Raw genomic sequence first — 15,279 nt, 5'->3', positions numbered from 1 at the left:
ATAATTTGGGGACTTTGGAGTCATAGCCTGCCTGTGCAAGAGGGCGAAAAAGGCAGCCACAAATAGTGTTTCTGTTCATTTAACGCCGCTGGCAAATCCCCTCAGTTGTATCCCAGAAACTGCTACGTAGGTGAATTAGCAACTAGCTATTTATCAAGGCCAGCCCCAACATCAGGTACGGTTTGGAAACCTGTCTCAGGTGGTAGATTTTGAGATATGATGAAAGGGAAGCAAATGGCAAATCATTTATTCATTATTAAATGGCGGAGTGCCATTTGGATTCTCTATCCTGGGCATGGAAATCCCTTGGGGCTGTTCCCAAGTGCACTATCTCCTTTTGCTAGAGTCGCTGGTCTTTCCAATCAGTGCATTAAAAAACAGAATCCAACCCTTGGAATCAGAATTCACTAAGAGGTTAAAGGAGAAACAGGAGCTGAACTCCGTGAGTTTCAGGATAATTCCAGGTGGGTACTGAAGCTGACTTCTGAGTAAAGGATTTAAACATAAAAAGTGGACCTCAGATTACCTTCAAGATGCTATATGCCATGCCAATGAAGTCATTCCTGTACAGGAACTTAATCCATTCCTGGAGTCAATTCAACTCCCAAAACTGTTCGAAAAGCAAGGCTCGGCTTCTGATTGGCTGCAGGAGCTTCCTGCACTCAACTGGAAGCTACGGAAACTGCGTTGGATATTCGGCTTCTGAAAAACGTTCGCAAACCGGAAAACTCACTTCGGGGTTTGTGGAGTTTGGGAGCCGATTTGCTTGGGAACCAAGCTGTTTGAGTACCAAGGTACCACTGTACACAAAAAACAGGGCCTTCACGCATGGCCACACTGAAGTATTTTCTGCACACAGCTAGTCCTTTTCTGTGTTTCCTCCCTGGTGGAGGAAAGCCTGAGAATCGCAAGCATTGGAACGCACCCTGAAAGTCATCTATCCTAACCCTCTGTGCACAATGCAAGATGCAGATATTGGCAGCCCTGACTGATCAGTGTCTCTGCTGCAACTCCTCCAGCGACAGAGAGGCAACCATCCCCCACGGTGGCCTGCTCCCACTGTCAAACATCTGGCTTCCTGACAGGAGGTTTCTCCTGATATTCAGCCAAGATCTGCTCCCCTGCAATTTCCAACCATTTGTTCTTGTCTTTCTCCTTCCCTCTGGAACAACAGAGAACAAGACCGCTCCACCTTCTGCATATCTGAAGATCATGATGTCTCGCTTTAATCACCTCTTCTCCGGGCTAAACATACCCACTCCTCGTCATAAAGTAAAGGGACCCCTGACCGTTAGGTCCAGTCGTGACTGACTCAGGTTGTGGCGCTCATCTTGCTTTATTGGCCGAGGGAGCCGGCGTACAGCTTCTGGGTCATGTGGCCAGCATGACTAAGCCGCTTCTGGCGAACCAGAGCAGCGCATGGAAACGCCGTTGACCTTCCCGCTGGAGGGGTACCTATTTATCTACTTGCACTTTGATGTGCTTTTGAACTGCTAGGTTGGCAGGAGCAGGGACTGAGCAATGGGCACTCGCCCCGTCGCGGGGATTCGAACCGCCAACCTTCTGATCGACAAGTCCTAGGCTCTGTGGTTTAACCCACAGTGCCACCCGTGTCCTCGTCATACTTGGCTTCTAAATCCTTCCCCCTTCTGGTCAGATTCCTCTGGACCCGATTCTCTTTGTCAGTGACAATCAACCTCCAAGCCACCCAAGACCTGTGCCATTCTGAACACTGCTACCAACAACAACACTTGGAGGAAGCAGCATTTTTTACATTAAGGTGCTACATTTAAAACACCATTACTGTATAATAATAATAATAATAATAATAATTTAAAAAAATATTTATATCCTGCCCTCCCCAGCCGAAGCCAGGCTCAGAGTGGCTAGCAACAGTAAAATAATACATCATTCTAAAATCAGTTCATTATAAAATCAGTTCAAATCAGATTAATGGCAACCATTGGGCTAGAGTTCTGTGAGGATTGCCAAAGGAGGGGGTCAGGCTGTGTCCTGGCCAAAGGCCTGGTGGAACAGCTCTGTCTTGCAGGCCCTGAGGAAAGATGTCAAGTCCCGCAGGGCCCTAGTCTCTTGTGACAGAGCGTTCCACCAGATCGGAGCTGCGGCCGAAAAAGCCCTGGCTCTGGTTGAGGCCAGCCTAACCTCCCTGTGGCCCGGGACCTCCAAAATGTTTTTGTTTGAAGACCGTAAGGTCCTCTGTGGGACATACCAGGAGAGGTGGTCCCGTAGGTACGAGGGTCCTAGGCTGTATAGGGCTTTAAAGCCTTTTCATCCAAGAGTGTTGACCCAAATTTGTAGGGTTATTTACCCAAATCAGGGGTCCTCCAGAGAATGAGAGTCATGAGAACTTCTGACTCTAGTCAACATGGGGTAGACAGGGGCGTACAAAGTGGGGGGGCAGAGGGGTACCACTCGTGTGTGTGTGTGTGTGTGTGTGTGTGTGTGTGTGTGTGTGTGTGACAAGATGGCTCCTGCCTCCCCCCAGCTGCAGAGTGTCCAAGGGCACGCGCAGTCAGTATGGGCGCTGCGCATACAGAGTGCCTCTCGCATGGCGACCGCACGGGATGCCACACATGAGCAGTCCGTATGGACGTCGTGTGTGTGTCACCGGGTGGTTTGCTCTGCCCCTTGGCGTCCTGCCCTCCACCACTGGGGGTAGAAGAAGAGATTTATACACAAATTTATTGTTGATAACATGATGGACAGATATGTAAGGATATATACAATTTTATCATATGAAGAGAAAATATGTGCAGTGAAATCAGGGAGAGGAGCTGAGGGAAGTCCTTGGTGGGGGGGGGAGGAAATAAAGGGGGGAAATTATGTAGGTGATTATATGGTTTGATAATTTGTTATGTGGAAATCGAGCAATAAAAAATATTTTTTTAAAAAAAGAAGAGGAGGGAGAAAATTGGGTGCAGTTCCGAATAGAACCAATTTGGGCTGTGGGGCCTCCATTACCTTTCTCAAACCATATTAAAACTATATTGGCAAGTTTCTTTAATGTGAAGTTTGAAAATCACTGTGCGACAGCTTGCTCTTCTAAATATTTGTATCCTTTTTTATTATGCTAATGCAGCTTGCTAGAGCAAATGATTCAACAGCGGCCCACCTTTGGTTGAACATAATTCTTAAAAATGGAAATTAAATCTGCCAGCAGGGCTTACCTGTTCCTCCAGTTGCCGTGGTCTCTATGTAGCTTTCAGGGACTTTTGGGAAGGCATCCAATTCCTTCATTAAATTCAAAGTCTTCTTCCGATTCAGTCGCCTCATCTTCAGCTGATTCCTCAACGCCTTCCTTCATATATTCACTCTGTATTTAAGAGAGGAAAGTCCAATGGTAACAAAATTGTAATTTAAAAAAAAACCGCTCCTTCTGAGCTTCTCAACATTCCCTACCGCAACTGAAATGAGGTGGCCAAGATGAGCACAAAACTCTCCGGGATTTAATAACCCCAGTTCTATAAAATTACTGAAGTGAAAAGGCACCCTGCCCTAGGATATCAGGCATCAGCATTAACGGTTATTTTCTTGGTTGGCTAAAGCAACTATCAACATTTGCAGCGTGAAATTAAATCAAGATTAAGTCTCTTTTTGAGGCACACGCCAACCTCACGCTTTTTAAAATCTCCTGCCAATGTCACTAATCTCTGTTTCACTTGAGAGTCCATGGCCCTTTTAGTCATAAGAATGGCTATGGAGACTTAACATTTTATGGGTCAGCAAAAAGGCATCATGTGACCTAGCCCAATAATACACAACTTAAGATCCTGGAAACAGATGCTGTTATTTAAATATTCCCACAACTCTGTTGACCTTGAGATACTCAACAAGCTCTTGTGATTTTCTTGCTGCTTATAAGTGACACCATGACTACAAATAATAACTGTGAGTGCAAATCAGGAAAAACGGAATTTGTGTGTCAACGTTAACTAAAAAAAGTTTCCTCTTCAAGTGTAAACAGATACCTGGAGCTATTTTGCTCTGACAGCCACTTTTGTGGAATCATTCATGGAAGTTGCAGTTTTCTTTTTCCCTGCCAGTTATGCTGACCTTTTTCAGTTATGCCAACCTTGACATCTAATGCATATGGCAGAATAATATTGAACCTAGTGCACGTACTAGGAATTTGTCCCTACAGCTAGGCTTCTTCCCAAGTGTGGTGCCTGTCTGGGGGAAAACAACCCCTAGAGGATTGGCTGCGGATTAACAGCAATCACAGCAGAAAGGTTAAACACTGCTTTTCCCCACCTGCTCGAGCATTCATGTTACCAAGCAAAGATGGATTTAGCAACACTTGCTAACCAAGATCAGCCTTGCTCAAGTTCAGATGCTTTTAGCCTGCATTCAAAAATTCGCCAGGCGCATTTCGCACCTGGCTATTGGCCACTTGCGACCATGCGGCGCATGCCTGGGGTTCCTTCAGTCTTGACTGTTTTCACATACTAATAACCCATTCCTGTAGAATTCTATCCGTTATATTTTATCTGCACAGAACGATTTTCAGGAACCAAAAAGTTGCACTGAAAAATACAACTTTCAAGCCATCTGACCCCAAAATGACAACCAGGCATTACATTTTGGCAACTGTAACCCCAGTTTAAGGAGCCATTTGGCACCTAGCTTATATATCTGAGCTTCTAACACTGCTTCTGGCAATTCCCCTCCACCATCTCTGACCATTGAACATGCTGGCTATTGCTGGTGGGAGTCAGAATTCAACCAAGGACATCAGGTAGGGGGTGGCTGTCCAAGGTAACACATGGCTGTGGCCAGAAGATTATATCCTGGCAAGAATATTTAAATGGTATTTATTTTTTTAACATAGCTTGCATTCAGGCAGTTATGAAACAGCTATGAAGTCTCCCACATTATGCTGTTTTAGATTTCACAACCTAAAAAGCTTTTAAAATACAAAGCGTACATGAATTATGTAAATTCCACTACTATTTGCTTTCCTCATTTGCAGTTACCAAGCTGGGCTTAAAATCATTTTGCTGGAAGTTTCCCTGGAAATTCAAACACATTAAAACTCAAACACAATTCCATTTGTGAAAGCACAGTTTTAGAAAGAAAGAAAGAAAGAAAGAAAGAAAGAAAGAAAGAAAGAAAGAAGGAATCTAGCAAATGAACGATCTTACCTTGGCCTTCAGTTCCTCTTGCAGTCGTTATTTGTATTGCAGAGGTCGTGCAACAGGACAATGAGCAGAGATGCTGAAAGGAAGAGACTACAGTCATGAAAGGTGTTTCAAATGCACCTAAACTCTCAGGGAGATGCTCTGTTTCCATCGCCCCATTGCATTTTGGAAACTTAATTCTCTTTGACAGCAGAGCCACTGGAACTGGAAAGGTGCTGCAACTTATTTGGGCACCTGGTAATGCTGAAATTGATTGGAGTCAGAGAAGGATAAATAATTCATAACCAGGTTTGGAGGGAAATGAAGCAGGTCAAAATAAGATAAGATAAAAAAATTTAAAAAAATAATTTTTATTTATACCCCGCCCTCCCTGGCCAAAACTGGGTTCAGAGTGGCTAACATCAAATGTATAACACATAACATAAAATCAGGCAATCAGTTAAAATATATCCTAAAATCAGATCAGCACCAGAATAAAATCCAATCAGATGGCCACCCACAAATTAGAGTTGGGGACCTTAAATGCTCAAAAAGCACAAAGGTGGGCACTAAAGTATTTAATAAATGGACAACGCAAAGTGAGAGAAAGGGAAGAGGCTAACTAAGACGCAGAATAGCTGAGATCTTTCATATTTTGAAATCCACTATATTGGCAGGGTTCTGATTACACTGGAAGACTATCTGCAATGAAATGCTTTTATATAGATGAAATGGACTCCCATGTGGTTGTTTGGTACGGAGTTTTGTAGCGATCACACAGGGTCCCCGGACATTTGACGGTCTATTGATCCCTGTGCCACCACTGTGCTCGCTTCCCCGCTGCCACTCTCGGGTACACACGGAGTCCAGACAGTTGTTAAAATTAAATCAAATAAACTAGTTTATTTTGTAAGCATTAACAAGTATGGTTTCTCAGTTAATTTTCTTGCCAGTTTCTTATGCTTAGTCTCTTTACCTTCCTAATACCTTCTGACTGATTATCTCAACTGTTTGGCTGACTCCTCTTAACAGATTCTCTCACTCTCTGGCATCAGACTAGCCCAACCCAAAGACTTATCTTCCCTCTCCCTTCTCTAACTCTAGACTGACTTCTTAACTCTAACTCCTCCCTTTGGGTTCCTATAGGTTAGTCATTTTACCATTAGTTAACCCTTTCCTTATGAACCCAGTATGATGTCACACACCTAGGAGGGCAAACGCACAAGCGGCAAGGGGAAAAAATCACTGATCAATCCACAGTGCACCTATAATCATGAATTACAAAGCTCTCGCCTTCCCAAGCATCATTTTTAGTGCAGGATGGAACAGAATCCATCCTGGCACCAAATACACTACAAATTCTCCAGTGTTACCAAATCCCTGCTATTTATCTAATGGGCATTAGTACAAGTCTCCAGAGCCTGTCTTCTCATGCAAGTGGAAGTCCTTAACTCACAGAGGGTTTGAGACTCACCAGGTACCCTCACCTGGTTTAGCCGATCCCGGGGTGTGACCGCTGTTGCATGCGGACAGGTTCTAGGAGCCACAGGTGAGAGCTGAGGGTCCCCTGCCAGAGGCATTACCCCTCTTAAACCTGAATCCTAGATACTGCAGGGACTAAGTGGCTTTAAAAGGGGGCAGAAATCAAGCATCATTCTAAGTAAGTTTTGATTAGCTGGACTCGTTGACCACATGACACCGCTTTGCCAAGCTTAACAGAAACATACATGTAAGAAGCCAGTAGACCTGTTATTAGAGAAAGGCTCTGATCCAATTAAAAGTTAGTCATGGCTTTCATTAAAAGCAATGGGATTTAAATTGGCTGTGACTCACATGCTCCACTGGGACACAATGGTGGCTAACTTTAGCAGGCCAAAGAGGTTTATTCCGTAGCCTTTCTCCTTCCTGTTCTTTCGAAGCAAACGGAGATCAGATCACAGATCAGAGAGTTCTCAAGGGAGTGTAATTCATGCCCTCTCACACATTTCCTGCAAAGCATTAAATCGCGTGCTAGTTTCCACTGCCCCGCTGCAAGGCGACACTTGGCTCCATAACTCACCCTTAGTTCCACTACAGCAGGACCCACAGGTAGCACAGAGCTGGAGAACAGATCTATGCAGTTGAGGGCTGAGCCAAGGACACAGGTGGTGGCAATGGCTCTGTCACCCTAGCACAGGGCCAGGAAACCAGCACTGCGGGACTCCGATTCCCATCAGCCCCGGATAGCCTGCCCAATGGTCAGGGATGATGGGATCTGAACTCCAGCAACATCTGGAAGATCACAGGTTCCCCATCCCCATCCAAGCATAAGCATGCGCCCCCAAGAAGCTACAGCAAGACTTAGATGCTAGCGTCCTGCAGCCAAGTTCAGGACAGGAATCAACGCTTGCAACCATTGTTGCATCAGAAGCATCCGCTGGCCCTATAGAAGGTGGAATTAGGCTGCAAATTTCTACCAAGCACAGGGACTCTCTTCCTACCTCTGGAAAGCATTTGTGAAAGAAGCAATTTCCATGCAGTGAATTCAAAAAGGCAGTAAGCAATGTTATAATGGATTGAGGGCAGGCTATACTACTGTGCTAATGTGCCCAACCATAATTACAATGTGAGTCAGTTAAGATAAACAGTTCTGGACATTAACTTTTCAACGTCAAACAGGAATCCTGTTCTGCAACCATCTTACCTGTCTCCCCCCACAAAACACACTCCTCTGCCACGGCAGCCTATCAGCAGCTGCCAAATTATCTTTAGCCACCTATCAGACAAAGCCAGATAGGAGGAAATGTGCCTGTCACAGGAACCCAGGAATTCTTTTTTCATTCCTCTCTCTCTCTCTCTCTCTCTCTCTCTCTCTCTCTCATCTATTTCTCAGCACTCTACCTAAGACTCCAATATTTAACAAGAGACCAACTCGCTACTCCTTTAGCAAGCAAAGTATTATTGCAATCTGTCAAGTAACCAAGGCAACAGGTTTCATTATCGGACAAATCTGAAGTCTGTTTGCACCCGAACTCAATGCAAGTGACTCCCAAAGTAATGTGTACATGGGATTACATTGCAAATCCAGTGGATGGACACTGAAATATATTTACATTATATATATACACACACAAATACACATACACACATTACATATCTGTTCTAAAGACCAGATTGCAAACCCATTTCTTGCAAGAAGTGTAGCCTCCACATGTTGCTTCAATAGCAGAAATGAATACTGTGATTTAAAAGACATTAACATCCCCCGGCAGACATCCTTTTATATGGTATTGGGTACTGATTCGGGCAAAGAATATAACGGAATGATGAAAGAATGAATCAAAGGGGAAGCCACTAGGAATAGCAAATTTGCATATCAGGAAAATAAACACTTTTAAGAGGAGAGAGAGGCAAGAATCAGGAGAGAAGTTTATAAAAACTCTCAAACTCATAAAAACTGCAAACATTCCAGGCGAGATTGAAGTGTATATGAACAGTTCATCGGCCACATCTTTATACTCTCAGAAATCCTAACGGTTATTAAAACAACAGGGAAAGGACAAGTGCCCTCGAGGAATTTTCATAAATGATGACCTACAATTGTGAATGTGAATTAAATCAGTTATTATGGGGGAGAAGAATTAAAAGGAATTTTCACACAGGGCACTTTTTGACTCCCTTACACCGTCCCTACACACACACACACAAACACACACACACACACACACACACGAATAGTATTAATGCAAGATAGAAGCTTGGCAGGGGGTTGTTTCCTGCTTGGCAGGGGGTTGGACTCGATGGCCCTTGTGGTCTCTTCCAACTCTATGATTCTATGATTCTAAGCCATTTACATTTTAGGATTTATGTTTGACTTTACAAACCAGTTTATAAGGTATTTTCACAGACTGAGATTTAGAACAGGTCTGGGGTCATATGCAGCGCTGTGGATCCACTGGCCCAAGAGTCCTTTTGCTAGCGCAAGTCTCTTTTTCAATGTTGTGCGTTAAGAGAAATGCAGCGCAGCAGGTCTGGTGGAGGAGCCTATGCACAAGAACATGGGCGTAGCCAGTATTTTTGATAGAGGAAGACAACCTCAGATTTGTCTTGTTTTGCATTGATTTAGTTGACTCCCCTCCCCCCACCACCTATGCCCACGCACCAGAGCATATGCCAGTGGAGATGTTGCAAAGCTGCCTTCCCATTTCCTAGACAAGTTCTACACGCGAGATCCACTTTCTCAAAATGCCCCACTAGTAATGGAACAAGTCCAGCGCTGACTAACTGAAAGAAACCGTGGTTAATACGCGGCAGGCTTCGCACTAGAGTCTTTTTCGCACCCCATCCATCACAGGACACCGTTCGCACACAGCACAGGCCAGGAAGGAGTTGCTCCCGGTCTCTAACATGTCAAACCCTGTACACGCTGCTTGCTTGCGCGTCCCCACGTTCCAGTTGCTCCCGGTCTCTAACATGTCAAACCCTGTGACAAGCTGCTTGCGTGCGCGTCCCCACGTCCTAGATTCGAAACCCGCTTCGGCGGCGACGCGATCCCGAAAGCCCTTTCCGTTCTGATCCGCAGGAGCGGCATTCACACGTGCGGAAAGAGGCGCGACCGGCGTCACGTGTGAAAGCGTCACGGGGCAAAATATTTAAGAGTCGAGGAAGCCACGAACATGGGGAAGGAGGAAGGAGAGATGTACCTCGATTCCCCTGCTTAGGGGGGTGGGGTGTCAGCGCGCCTCGGCGGGAGCGAGGGGCATCCAGGTGGGCGAAAACGGAGCGGGAGCTCGGCGATCGCGGCGAGTCAGGCGCCCGTTCCCTCTCCGCCTCCCGCGCTCAGCTTCCCCGCAGCATCTCCACCCGGTCCAGAGCGAGCCCGGCGGCACCGGCACCTCCTGCCCGTCTTCGACGGCGATCGGGGCGGCAGAGGCAGCAGGTGAAGCGCCCGGCAGCTCCGGCGAAGGCGGCGATGCCAGCCAGCCGGACCGATTCGGAAGCGGCTCAGGGCACCGCCGGTCGCCCCGCCCGCGCTCACCGGAAGCAGCGCGCCCGGAGGGGGAAAGAAGCCGGATCGGAAGTGGGCGCCTCTCTAGCCTCTACCCGAGGCTCTATGGTAAGATTCCGCGCCCTCGTCCGGCTCGTTTTTTGAAACGCGCGGCAGTCCGCGGCGCAAGAGTCTTTCCTCCCGGAACCAGCAGGGGTCGCTGGCGGCCTGCGTGCGCAGCCCAGTGCGCCGGGAGAGAAATGTTTCCTGTGGCGCAATAGATCAGCGCGTTTCGGTTGTTCATCAGAAGGTTGAGGGTTCAAGCCCGACCAAGGATGCCTGTGGGCAAAGTTGGACGAAGATGATCCTTCCAGTTCTATGATTCCCCTCAGGGCAGGGATTTCCCCCTATGCTTTTAGCAGTTCTTATTTTTATCTTTTATTTTTATCCGTCAGCCACCTTGAGACAGGCTGGGGGAAAGGCGAGGTATATATACACAGTATATATTTATATACATATTATATATATATATTTGTGTGTGTGTGCGCGCGCATATATATATACATTATATTGGCAGTTTGTCATTCAGGAAGAGGAAGAGTCATGTCTTCACTTATTCCTTCTGAAGATAAGGCTGTAACATTAGCAGCTGTGTGGAGAGGACGTGAGCCTAGAGCCTGCAAAATGTCAAAAATTGCAATTTTTAAAGCGCATGGGACTCAGAGTCCCATGGGAAGTTGGGCAGCAAAAGCCAAAGCCCAATTTTTACAATACAACATCATCGTATTCCATGTTATTAGGTCAACTTAGAACTTAGAAAGCCCTTGAAAAGTAGCATGTTTGGGAAGTATTGTGATAGGAAAGTCGCTATTGTCTTCTACAAGGGTGCAGATTCACCGTTGACTGTAGAGGTGACACCGCAAGAGCATGCACACAAAGCTTGCCACAGACTTCACTCCTGACATGACTTTTGTAGGCCGAAAATGTCACTTCTTGCTCAGCACAGAAGCTAATGCAACACGTTCCCGAAATGCATATTGCTGGTAAGATAGAGGGAAAGGAGGATTTTTCCTCTCTCCACCCTTGATGTTTCTGCTGCCGGTATGTTGATGTGATAGGAATTTTGAAGTCTTAGATATATGGTAATGTTCATAAGTGTTCATAACCAAGCACATACAGTGGTGCCTCGCAAGACGAAAATAATCCGTTCCGCGAGTCTCTTCGTCTAGCGGTTTTTTCGTCTTGCGAAGCAACCCTATTAGCGGATTAGCGCTATTAGCGGTTTAGCGGCTATTAAAGGCTTAGCGGCTATTAAAGGCTTAGCAGATTAGCGGCTAAAAGGCTATTAGCGGCTTAGAAAAAGGGGGGAAAGCGGGGGGAAATCGGAACACTGGCAAGACGTTTTCGTCTTGCAAAGCAAGCCCATAGGGAAAATCGTCTTGCGAAGCAGCTCAAAAACGGAAAACCCTTTCGTCTAGCGGGTTTTCCGTCTTGCGAGGCATTCGTCTTGCGGGGCACCACTGTACATAGATCAGCACAGGAAGACCGAACTGGAACCATTTTGATTCCTAAACTGAGCAAATGTTTTCTCTGTAAGGTCAAAGTGGGAAACCTCCCCATTGTCTTTTCCCTCACAAATCCTGTCTTAAGGGCATGTCTGTGTTTGAATAGGGTGTGAGCCTGTGACCTGGCCCAGGAACTAAGTATTTATCATTACAAAAGACTGGCCAGGCTACCCAGGAAATCCAATCAAGTAACCTGCCAGACAGGAGATAAACAACAACAGGAGAAAAACAATATTAAAATTTCTGTTTTAGACCGCCTTTTCTGTGATGTAGGTGTGATGTATCTGAGGGGTGGTCTTAGGTTACACCCCTTCTGTGATGTATGTATGATGTTTCTGGGGGTGGTCTTGATCTACAGGGTGGCAATTTCAAAAGTCTTTATAAGGCCTTGCGTGCCATTTTTCTGGGTCCTCCTCCTTTCCTGCGTGTGAGGGGAGCACCCTGTTGCAACAGATCAATCAAGAACAAGCTTACTAGCTGCTTTTGCTTCTCAATATTCTCTGATTGGCCTCTGTTATTTTCTCCTACCAATAGGGAATCTATGTAAGGACTCTATATGGGCTCCTGGATACCCCATAAGGGAAAAGGGTGATTTTTGTTTAAAACATCAACACTTCACAGTGTTATAAGAAAAATACCTCTAATTTCCTTACGGGGTATCTAAAGCCCATATACAGTCCCTCGGGAGATCTCTATTGGTCGGAGAGAAAGCAAAGGCCAACCAGAGTATATTGAAAGCCAAGTGGCTAGTAAGCCTGAGCTTTATTAAAGGAAATGAACTGTTGCAACAGGGTCCCCACTCACCACACGCAGGAGGGAGGAGAACCCCGAAGAAGGGTGCGCAAGCCCCTATAAAGACTTTTGAAATTGCCCACCCCGTAGCTCACGACTACCCCCCCCCAAAAAAAAACATCATACATACATCACAGAAGGAGGTGGTCTCCCACAGAAATGTGAGTGTGTTGCTTCTCTCCTGTCTGCCAGGATACCTGACAATGCCTTTCTTGGCTGCATTTTCTGGGTAGCCTGGCCAATCCTTTGAGATGGCAAATACTTTAGTTCCTGAATCTCTTACGCATATTGATAGTGTGCTCAGCTTAACAGATACTTGCCTGGCTGTATTTGCAGGGAGGTGTAAGCCCCTACAGTCCAAAGACAACTGGAAAGCTTTTCCCATTTCCTTCCTCCTTGCAGAGAAAAAATTGAGGTCCATTTGGGAAAGTCAAAATGGCTTCAGGATTGTTCCCCTGTAGTGTATCAGACATGTGCTTTATATACTTACGTATTTGTTTGCCTTCTGCATTTATAAACATTTATTCTATTTTGGAGACCTTAGAATTCTTATAACAACAGCCTCGTTGACAAATCAGTTAAGCCCCAGGATTTGGCATTTAATCCAGTTTAATATCCATGACCTAAGTGGGACTAAAGTTAACAGTTTAATCACCAAACTCTCTTAACTCTTGGTATTGATGTAAGATTAGGAGGGGATTGAGGGGAGTTAATGGGGCCAGAATGACTTCATTTTATATAGTCCTTGCATGGTTGTGGGGCTTCCTGCTGAAATCCTGTAACTTTTCATATCACAAATCATGGAAGATGAGGTCATTAGCCGGAAAGGCCCAATTCAAACTCTTAGCCATTTAGAATAATCAAATTGGAAGGGACCACTTCTCCACCGCCGCAGGTAGAACCTTATTGGCACAAAGGTGGAGAACAAGGATAGTAACCACTAAGGAAGAATGGCAGCGTAAAATGTTCAAATATGCTGAACTGGCTGGTCTGACGAACAGGATAAGAGAAAACGAAGATAAGGATTAAAAGGAGGAATGGAAAATGTTTATGGAATATTTTGAGAACCAGTATAAACAAATGCTTAGCAGGTCTCGAGTAAATCCAGCAGAGTTGAAATAGATAGAGTTTTTAAATAGATAACAAATTGGTTAATGATTAAAAAAAGATGTGGATTATTCGGAATGGTTGAAAAGCAAAGGGACCAGGAAAAGGGTGGAAGGGAAGTCATATGGTCTATGTACACATGCTGTATTTGGTACGAAGTTGTAAGTGGGTTGTAAGGGGGTTATGCTCTCTGTTCCTGTTTTGAAAATGCAAATAAATAAATAAATAAATAAATAAATAAATAGGGAAGGACCAAGAGGGTCATCTAGTCCAACCCCCTGTGATGCTCAAACCCACAACTTTGAGATTAAGAGTTGCATGCTACACCGACCGAGCCATCCCTTAGTGTCTATAATGTTCTGGTGGAAGGGGGTGGGGTTGTCTCACATTTGTTGTGCTTTGTTGCAAGAGCACCTCTCAAATGTTGCACACTGAGGAAGCATCACAGAATAACTAAGAAACTGCAAGGATGCGTAGCTGGACCATATAAATCCACCCTCGATGCTCTACTGTTGTGTCAATTACATGTTGCAGAATATACTGTTCGATTTTTGTTTATGCCACTGTGCAGTTTTTGGAGTCACAAGACTCTGTTTACATTCCAGACTGTTGGAAGTCTCACGGGAGATGGGAGACGGATGTTGTTGTTACTGGTTTCCTGTTTCTTTGTCTCAGTTGGTCTCTGTCTCTCACAGAGAGAAGATGTATATTCTTTTCTGTCTGCGTAGTTAGAAATAAAACGTAGCAATGTAGCTCATATTTTTCTCGTCCTTCTGCTGCTGTATGGGTACTCTGTGGAATGGGAATGTGCCTGGAGCCTCATCAAAGGCTTAGGTTGTTAATCACTGTCGAAGGAGATTCCGAAGACTTGACTGGAGGAGGAGGAGCTATCTCAGCTCGGTCGTGCAGAGTTCCGACATATACTAGCTAAAGATGCCCAAAGCCAGGCATCCTCAAACTTGGCCCTCCAGATGTTTTGGGACTACAACTCTCATCATCCCTAGCTAACAGGACCAGTGGGCAGGGATGATAGGAATTGTAGACCCAAAACATCTGGAGGGCCGAGTTTGGGGGTGCCTGCCCAAAGCTAACAATGTTTTGAGGGTGCTTGGTGTCCCCTGGAAATCTGCTTTGGGGCAGTGTCATTGGCTTTCAGCCTGATAGTGTCTACCTATGCTCAATTTGTATTTGTGTGAATGAATTTAAATAATACAATAATCCTCCACTGACCTCCTTCCAGTGGAAACCAAACCTGGGCAAGCTCTGCACCCCCTGGAAATTTTCAACATTCAGAGAAGCAGGGTGCATATAAGGTTATTTACTGTTTTACTGTAGCTGAATGCAGAAAAAGGTGTCATCCACAAACCATCTGGGGTGAGGAATAGCCGGTGGGGCAAGCTTTATGGGTTGCCTAAGTGGACTAATTTTAAACCAATGGTTTCACAGTTATGTCCTGTCTCTCCATTTTGGTAGCCTTTAAAATACCTTTGAGATTTTCATCAAAAGCACCCGCTCTCAACTTTTTACTAATTTCAGGTGCCTCTTCCTGGTAGGGTTAGCCGGCACTTGGCAAAGCCCCACGCTCTTTGCTGGGGCACAGTCATTCAATAAATGGAGACTATTCCATGTTATTATTTTTTAATAGTAAAACCCCCCAAAAACTACTGGACCCTGGAACAGTAAACCTCCGTTTCCTGACAATTTTACAAAT

At 45.3% G+C, this 15,279-nt stretch overlaps 2 protein-coding genes and 1 long non-coding RNA gene across 3 annotated transcripts in view; 1 reads left to right on the top strand and 2 right to left on the bottom strand.

Annotated features, from left to right (window-relative positions):
* Window positions 1-10,172, bottom strand: part of ERGIC2 (ERGIC and golgi 2) — a 33,943-nt gene extending 23,771 nt beyond the window's left edge. Inside the window, exons 1-3 of the mRNA XM_083463737.1 lie at window positions 9,821-10,172; window positions 5,163-5,235; window positions 3,189-3,334 (exon numbers count right to left, since the gene is read on the bottom strand). Coding sequence (XP_083319863.1) covers window positions 3,189-3,294 — 106 coding nt within the window. The 5' untranslated portion in view covers window positions 3,295-3,334; window positions 5,163-5,235; window positions 9,821-10,172. The remainder of the gene's footprint in view (window positions 1-3,188; window positions 3,335-5,162; window positions 5,236-9,820) is intronic.
* Window positions 1-15,279, bottom strand: part of LOC310687942 — a 234,265-nt gene that overhangs the window by 138,113 nt on the left and 80,873 nt on the right. The gene's annotated exons all lie outside the window — the stretch shown is intronic.
* The window catches only part of LAMB4 (laminin subunit beta 4), a 69,589-nt gene continuing 64,219 nt past the window's right edge, over window positions 9,910-15,279 (top strand). Inside the window, exon 1 of the mRNA XM_083463238.1 lies at window positions 9,910-10,233. The gene's annotated coding sequence lies outside the window, so the exon portion shown is untranslated. The remainder of the gene's footprint in view (window positions 10,234-15,279) is intronic.

This window comes from Podarcis liolepis (assembly GCF_965112155.1).
Source record: "Podarcis liolepis genome assembly, chromosome: 10".
Classification (NCBI taxonomy): domain Eukaryota; kingdom Metazoa; phylum Chordata; class Lepidosauria; order Squamata; family Lacertidae; genus Podarcis; species Podarcis liolepis.
The sequence above is the reverse complement of the archived record's forward strand: the minus strand, read 5'-3'. Positions and strand labels throughout refer to the sequence as shown.